This window comes from Leptonychotes weddellii, chromosome 7 (genome assembly GCF_054177405.1).
Source record: "Leptonychotes weddellii isolate Sample4059 chromosome 7, ASM5417740v2, whole genome shotgun sequence".
In the NCBI taxonomy this organism is placed as follows: domain Eukaryota; kingdom Metazoa; phylum Chordata; class Mammalia; order Carnivora; family Phocidae; genus Leptonychotes; species Leptonychotes weddellii.
In genome coordinates this window covers 32,698,157-32,707,240 of record NC_138375.1, presented here as the reverse complement: position 1 = coordinate 32,707,240, position 9,084 = coordinate 32,698,157, and the positions used below count along the sequence as shown (strand labels likewise).

General features: G+C 36.2%; 1 protein-coding gene across 2 annotated transcripts in view; it reads left to right on the top strand.

The window, feature by feature from the left end:
* HCN1 (hyperpolarization activated cyclic nucleotide gated potassium channel 1) overlaps positions 1-9,084 on the top strand; it is a 390,570-nt gene that overhangs the window by 334,424 nt on the left and 47,062 nt on the right. For both annotated transcript variants that reach the window (XM_081826108.1, XM_081826107.1), the window contains one exon: positions 7,562-7,802. In XM_081826108.1, coding sequence (XP_081682234.1) covers positions 7,562-7,802 — 241 coding nt within the window. The remainder of the gene's footprint in view (positions 1-7,561; positions 7,803-9,084) is intronic.

Here is a 9,084-nt window from a genome sequence, read left to right as displayed (position 1 = left end):
CAACATGGATGGGACTGGAGGAGATTATGCTAAGTGAAATAAGTCAAGCAGAGAAAGTCAATTATCGTATGGTTTCACTTATTTGTGGAACATAAGGAATAGCATGGAGGACATTAGGAGAAGGAAGGGAAAAATGGGGGGGGGAATTGGGGGGAGAGATGAACCATGAGAGACTATGGACTCTGAGAAACAAACAGAGTTTTAGAGGGGAGGGGGGAGGGGGGATTGGTTAGCCCGGCGATGGGTATTAAGGAGGGCACGTACTGCATGGAGCGCTGGGTGTTATACGAAAACAATGGATCATGGATCACCATATCAAAAACCAATGATGTATTGTATGGTGACTAACATACCATAATAAAATTAAAAAAAAAAAAAAGATATGCCTGTGTTGGCCAATTTTCTCATACATGCATTCAACCATCTTGCAATTTAGAAGGCAAACCACCAGATCAATACAAGCCTGTTAGGAATGCTGAGGGATATTGTTTTTAAATTGCCTCATGTGTTTCCTTTCTTAAAAAAAATAACGGAATGTGTATGTACAATTCACCTTCCAAATTTATTATATCAATAGAGCAGCTTTATTCTAAGAATCCTTTATTTTATTCCTTGACTTTAGCCACAAGGGAATTTCATTGACTCTGCCCTAAGAATATCTTATCATTTTCTTTTTCGGATACTCTGCACTCACCTTAACTTTGGTTTTTAACAAACAATCCCCACCTTTTTTTTTTTTACCTGACTCAGTATTCTTTTCCCAAATTACCTTGAAGCATACAATTCATTTGATCTTAATCAATACTGTTTTATAGTATAGCTATAAATTACAGTGGTTAAAACAGATAACATTGAGTGAAATTCATTAAATGCTTTACTTGTGTTAATTTAATTATCATAATCTATGATAGAATTGCTAGTGTTATCTCCATTTTACAGATGGGAAGATTAAGATTTGAAGAATCTGAGTCACTTTCTTTGGGCACAGAGCCATTTAGTTTTGGAATCAGGGATTGAACATGTGTGTGCACACACACACAGAGGAAGAGAGAGAGACTAACCCATATTTATTTTACAACTTACAATTATTTTATACTGAATATATACATGTACATTCTCTTCCCTCAACTAGGTGTAAACTTTCAGATACTTCTTTATTTTAGGAACCATGGTTTCCAAACCTGATTGCTTATAACTTTGAGTGTGTTATTAAAAGTAGAGATTTTGAGTCATATCCCTTGGAGATGTAGCTCCAGATTCTTTTAAAACAGAATTTGAGCCTTGTAAACTGTATTTTAGTAAAGTACCATAAATATGTCCACAAGATTATCGTCTTCCTCTGAAAAGTAACAGGGAGGAGAATGTCATCTTTGGCAGGTCATTGAAGCCTTTTTTAAATTAACTTAATTTTTAGTTTTTTAAATTTTTAATTGATGCTGTCTTCATGAGAGCCATGATGAGGGCAAGGACCCATGGAACAATCCTGAATAGTTTCTTTTATTTTCCAAAAAATAAAGGCATTCAGATTCAGATTTTTAAAAATAATTGTTGTGGGTAAAATAATAACAGCCAAGTTCATTGCTATCAGTTTGCTACCCCACAGTCAACAAATATTCATATCAGACTCTCTAAATGTATAAATTTCAAAAGAACAAATTTATGGTTAACACAAAAATCTTTAGGGTTTGTCATAATTCCAGATATGTGCAAAAGTAAGATGGCTTCTTAGAATCCATCAAAACCCTAAGTTAGAGAGCTGGGTTACCCAGCAAACCATGGTTCTTCCTCTTGCAAGCATGTGGTCTTTGGCAGATTATTCAGTATCTTCTATAAAATGGGGCAGTAATAATACTTAAGGTATAGGATTTTTGCAGTTGTAAAATAAATTAATACTTATAAAACATTTAAAGCAATACCTAGATACCAGAAAGAATATAAAAAATATTGTCTCTTATTTTTATTATGCTCATTCTTAAAATTATCCCTGCCTTTAAAAAAAAAAAAGACAAAACCCTAACACATCCACTTACTCTAATTCTCTCCAGTCCAGGTTACTGAACTGGGTGGAGAGGAGGAATAGGGCAACATCAGCAGCACTCTTTTACATGATGGTCTAGGTGATAAAGTGTCAGTTGATATAGATTTGACTGTATTTATTTATTTGTGTTTGATGTTAATATAGAAGTCTATATGTCTGGTTGCCATTGGAATGTCTAATATAAGTTCTTAGAAGGAAGGTCTGTGTGTTCTGCAAAGTCTAAAAATACAGGGTGTGTTGGGTGTAGGAATTTAGCAATGTAACAGCAGCTCTGTTTTGTTAAGATACTCCATGATTCATTATTGTAATGATGGTAATTATATTTATAGCTACCATGCCTAAAACATTTTAGAACTATACTGTGTAGAATAAAATAATGTAGAATGGAGGAGAACTAAGTGTTTTACAAAATGGAACTTTCCCCAATGATACTTAAGTTATCAGTAAAGAATTGTAGTGCTTCAAGGAGCCTTAAAATATTACTATTCTTTTTAATAATAACCAAAAAAATATTGCTTAAGCTTTCCCAGGGTCTCAGAGTTTGCATGATTCCTAAATACTGATTTATGGATAAAATAAATCCTCTGTGGGGCACCTGGGTGGCTCAGTTGGTTAGGCACCTGCCTTCGGCTCAGGTCATGATCTCAGGGTCCTGGGATTGAGCCCCGCATCGGGCTCTCTGCTCCGTGGGAAGCCTGCTTCTCCCTCTACCCCTCCACCAACTCATGTGCTCTCTCTCTCTCTCTTTCAAATAAATAATCTTTAAAAAAATTAATAAAAAATCCTTTGTGAAGTTCTCTCTCTCTCTCTCTCTATCAAATCCCATTTTCCTGATTGTCATAAAATTAAACCAAAAAAATAAAACAAGATAACCCTGAGATTGAAAAGGCAAGTCACAGATGGGGAGAAGATATTTACAATGTATATCCCAACAAAGAACTCATGTCAAGACTATAAAAAGAACTCCAACAACAGGAAAAAAGTGAGGAAAACTTGACTGGGCAGTTCACCAAACAGGACATTAATCTGATCAGTAAGCCTATTAAAATGTGCATAACAACATTAATCATTGGAGAAATGTAAGATAAAACTACAATGAGGGGCAACTGGGTGGCTCAGTCGTTAAGCGTCTGCCTTCAGCTCAGGTCATGATCCCAGGGTCCTGGGGTGGGGCTCCCTGCTCAGCGGGAAGCCTGCTTCTCCCTCTCCCACTCCCCCTGCTTGTGTTCCTGCTCTCGCTATCTCTCTCTCTGTCAAATAAATAAATAAAATCTTTAAAAAAAAAACTACAATGAGAAAATTTTTAAAAATAATGATATCTCTGCATACCTACTAATAGCTAAAATCAAAGAATGATAACATCAAATTTTACTATGGATGTAGGACAACTGGAACTTATATATTGCTGGTATGTGAGAAAAATAATACAATCATTTTAGAAAACTTTTGCTAGTATCTACTAAAATTAAATATAAGTTTACCTTATCACCCAGCAATTCCAATATAAGGTATAAACATTCAAGAGAAATCAGTGCGAGTGTTGCCATTGTAGAAACAGTACAGAGGTTTCTCAAAAAGTTAAAAATAGCACTGCCTTATGATCCAGCAGTTGCACTATGGGGTATTTACCCAAAGAATACAAAAACACTAATTCAAAGGGATACATGCACCCTGATGTTTATTGCAGCATAATCTACAATAGCCAAAGTATAGAAGTAGCCCAAGTGTCCACTGACGATCGATAAATGGATAAAGACGGTGTGGTTATACATTTGAAAAATTCACTTAAGATTTGTGCACTTTACTCTGTATGATACTTTAAAAAATATCCTCTAGTCTTTGACCAAACAACATAAATAATTCTATCATACTTTAGCAAAACAAGATGAAGGACCGCTGAAAAGGAAAGACTTTCATATTTGAAATAAACTGACATGTCAAAGTAAGATCAAATTCAGGGTTCTTCAGTGTTGGTTGTTGTATTATGCTTTTATTTAGTAGAGAGAAGTTTATTTGGAATTTGAACAAATTTGTCTATTTTCCCCTGCTTTTTAATTTACTCAGTTGTTTAATTATATAAATATGGTCTCATGATTATTTATTTTATACTTTGGGATTAATCTAACACTACATTATTTACTTTCTTACACCAATTGTTAAAGCTTTAGCTATTGGTAGCTCTTTCATTTGGCCCTCTTTGAAATACACTCATCATTGTGGGATTTTTTTTTTTTATGTTTGTATTTGATTGTTTGTTTTTTAGCACTTCTATACTTTCTGTTACTACAAGGTGCTCCAGGAAGAAAAAATTACATTTTTTTAAGTGTTGACAGTAAGCTTGGTAATTTGGAGTACCTTATAAAAGTCAGGGCCATGTCTGATTCCCTTAGGAATGGAGCACTCCTCAATTTAATGCATATGGTCAATACTCCTAATTCAGGCCAGACCTATTGCTAAAATAGTTCATTGTAACAACTGCCATGAAGAATCTGGATGGAAATTAGAGATATTAATAACTTAACTGTGTGTCTTAGTTAAGTCAGTGTGCTCTAAGGAACTGTGATTGATGGAGGAGAAGCTCTAAAAGTTTGTTTTACATATAGAGAGATATTAATAACTTAATTAAATATGTTCTCTAAGAAAATGTGCTATAAAGAAATTTGATTGATAGAAAAGAGCTTTTAAAAGTTTTGCTTCATTTCTAGACTCACATCATTGTTTCTATTAAACTATATACTCTCAAAGCAAGCCAATTTAATGGGAAGAGAGAGAGCTTTTAAATGCAAATAATTACATTTTTTCTTATCAAATGCTTGTTAGAATTTATAGTTTCAATCTGGTAGTCGTCACATTGGAGGTAAAAGTTCCACAGAGAGAGAGAAAATTAATGGATTCCTTTAAGCCATAACAATAATATGAAATTATCCCTGTGGTGTTATAATCAAGGCAGTTACAATAGGTATACCTGAATATGCAATGCATCATAGAAAAAGTTATTCATATAAATAAAGAACAGCTAAATTGTTTATAAAATATACTTCTAATTATTTTCTAAAATAAAGGGTGAGAGAACAATGAAGAGAAAAAAATGTGTGTTTGAATCCAATAACACAGATAAAAGAATTCTCTATTTTATTGTTTTTCTTTGAAAATTCTTATTTTCTCTGCAACCTGACTTACGTTCATTTTCCTCCACAGTATTCTTCCATGCCATTTTACATGTGAAATCATTAACTCAAACAATCAATCTGGTCCTTTTAATGACCTCTCTCTGTCTTCTTTCAACTCATGAACCTTGAGCGGTTCACCTTTTATCTTCATGAAGTTTTTGTATAGAAGGATTTTGAATAATAAAAAACACATTTTTATACACCAGAGACTTGTTTCTCAAGCTGTTTGCTTTAGAAAGCTTTCTAGCAGATTTAAGTAAATATCTCCCAATGGGGAAAAAAACCTCGTCTTTGTGAGCACTTTTTCCCACTGCTGAAACTCCATCTTCCTTCTTTCCTTCCCTCCCTTCTTCCCTTTCTCCTTTCTTCCACCTTCTCGACCTGCATGCATATTTACTGAGCACGCACTACATGCAGAACCTTACTGTAGTCCCACCCCCACCACTGCTCTTCAGCACCAGTTACAATTAACCACAAGTTGTCCTCAGGACAGCCACCCATGCAGTCAGCTGAACATTATTTGGGCTTGGATGATGCTACACAAGGTATCTTTCTCTTGTTTTTGTTGCTATGTTCACTTTTTGCTTATTACAGCTGATTTTTAAGTATTTTACCATCCTCCGTGAAGCCCCACCATTAGAGACTCTTTGCTCTGCTGAACTGACAAGAAATTGTTAAAGATGAAATACCTTCTTTTCCATGGTGGACCCCAAATTTTGTGCCCCCTGTATCAGCTGGAATTTTCTTACTTATTCCAAAATAAGATCAGGTCATTTCATGAAGCAAGATTGAGGAAACTTTTTTCCTCAGTCTTAGAATCTGTTAGTTTATATAACATATTTTCCCAAACAAGAATTCAGATCTCAGCTTTTGTTAATATCTCCAATTTTTTTTTGCCCTTTTCCCACCTTTTTTTTTTTAAGGTTTTATTTATTTATGTGACAGAGAGAGAGATAGCAAGAGCAGGAACACAAGCAGGGGCAGTGGGAGAGGGAGAAGCAGGCTTCCCTCTGAGCAGGGAGCCCGATGTGGGGCTCTATCCCAGGACCCTGGGATCATGACCCGAGCCTAAGGCAGACGCTTAACGACTGAGGCACCCAGGCACCCCTTTTCCCACCTTTTAGCAGGATTTCCTTCAGTATCTATGTCTCTTAAAAGAGATCACAAAGTCAGGGTTAACCTTTTTCCTTTGGCGCTCATTGGAGAAGAAATTTTTGAGAAATGGCATTGTGGTAAAATTTAGGTTCCTACTATTTATCCCTTTACATATCTAACTTGCAAGATTAAAAATGGTTGGTCCCAGGGTCAACAGGGTGGTTCAGTCGTTTAAACATCTGCCTTTGGCTCAGGTTATGATCTCAAGGTCCTGGGATCCAGCCCCACATAGGGCTCTAGCCCCATGTCAGGCTCTCTGCTCAGCCAAGAGTCTGCTTCTCCCTCTGCCCCTCCCCACCGCCTGTGTGCTCGTGTTTTCTCTCTTTCTCTCTCTCTCAAATAAATAAATAAAATCTTTAAAAAAAAAAAAAACGGTTGGCCCCATATCTCTATTTTGGTCCAAAGAGATATCACTATGTCTAATCTGGACCACATCTACAGAATGAAATCAAATGTGTAAGTCTAATTCAGAATTGGCCTGGTTCCAGAAATAAGACAAACAAACAATTCAGGAAAAGGAAAATATGGTCCCTCCAGTATAAAGCCCAGAAGGCTTAAAAAAGAGTGATTTTCTGATCTAGCCCAGAAACAGATGGAATTTACAATTATAGATTATAGTTAGATTAGAGTCATCTTTGTATAACCTTTCTTGCGCACCCCATTGTCCTCACTTTAATGTGAATAACATTATGAAAAAAAACATTAAAATGCTTGTCTGGCAGCTGGGCCTTTGTTTCAGAATTCTGGTCAGTAGGTGCAAGTTAGATTGTTCAACACAATGGAGCACAAAAGCAGTAATATTATAACTAACAAGAGGTAGGTAGTGTGGCTTCTTTTCTTCATAAAACGAGATAAAAGTGAGACTAAAACTCTTCCACATTTGAGTTCTAATTTTATATGAAGTATAGTAAAGGAATTGGAAGTTATAAAAGGTAAGACATATATACTTAATTCACATTTACTTAATGTTTAATATATGGCTATACTGTACTAGGTGCTGGGAATACAAAGTTCCAACACAAAAATAAAACAATTTCTGGCTTTGAAGAGATATGCAGATTATTAGAATTTATCTGTCTTTGGTTCTGAACTTAAATTGCAATATTGAGCTGTATGTATATTTTAATGTAAGCCTGTGCTTTTCTTCCTGCTATGATTAATATCTGTCTTCATATTTGTCTGCCCTTGCCATCTTTAGGAGATTGTCAACTTCAACTGTCGGAAGCTAGTGGCTACCATGCCTCTGTTTGCTAACGCGGATCCCAATTTTGTGACTGCCATGCTGAGCAAGTTGAGATTTGAGGTGTTTCAACCTGGAGATTATATCATACGAGAAGGAGCTGTGGGTAAAAAAATGTATTTCATTCAACATGGTGTTGCTGGTGTCATCACAAAATCCAGTAAAGAAATGAAGCTGACAGACGGCTCTTACTTTGGAGGTTAGTGAACAAGAAAATGCAACTGAGCCAAACGTTGCTTTGGTTATGTGTCTTTCTCAGAATTTTGGAGATATCATAATGTTGATTTGTGGGTTTTGACTATGAACTTGTGTTTGAATTCTGATAAAAGTGTCTATAATGGTATGTTTTCACATTTCAGTGTCACATGCTCAGTGCGTGTACATTTACTACTGTGTTAGTTGGAGCATCTTTTTACCTTCGCAAACTAGACTGGCTTAAACCAGATGGAAAGTATATTTTTGTGGGAGATGGCTCACCCCAAGACAGTTTTCAGGAGCACAGATTTCATTTATTTTATTGGTTTGCCATCCTCTAGAGTGATTTTCTCATTTATACAAGAGGAACTGGTTCCTCTCCATCATGTTAGATACAGCCCACAGGAGGGGGAGAAGGGGACAGCGGAAGTGAAGAGTGAGCAGCTTCTCTTTAGAGGTGTACCTAGACTTGTCACTATCAGTGCTTATTTACATCCAGTTGGCCAGAATTTAGTTACAAGAGTACCTCTAGGTGTAAGAAAGGCTGAGGAATGTAGCCTCTAGTTGAGTGGTATGAAAGTCAGGTTTCTCCAGAGAAACAGAGCCAGTAGGAGAATATATATACAAAAGGAGAGTTATTATGAGGCATTGGCTTATGTGAATATGGAGGCTGACAAGTCTTGTGATTGGCCATTGAAAAGCTGGAGACCCAGGAAAACTGGTGGTAGAAGCTAGTCTGGCTCCCAAGGCTGGGAACTAGAGGAGTCGAAGGTATACATCCCAGTCTGAAGGCAGAAGATGAGATGAGATGTTAGCTCAAGATAGGAAAAGAGGGTCAAACTCCCCCCTCCTCCTACGTTTGTTCTTTTCACACCTCCAGTGGTTTGAATGATGCCCACTCACATAGGGGAGGGCAATTTACTGAGTCCACTGATCCAAATGCTAATCTTATCTGGAAACACCCTCAAAGACACATCCAAAAATTATGTTCAATCTGGACACCCCATGGCCAATCAAGTTGATACCTAAAACTTACCATTGTAAGTGGAAATTTGCCTTGCTAGAAACCCTGAAAATTTTAATTGTTTCCAACTTTTTGCTATTATCAGATATATACTGATATTTGTGCACATGTATAAAACTTGCCTAGAAGTTGAATAACTAGGTCAAAAACTATACATATTTTTAAACTGAGATAAACACCAAATTGTTTCTTTGCTGAGGCTGCCTGTGTCTACATGCCTTGCCAATTCATTTTGACTTCTGTCCTCTTAAGGTAAAAATGG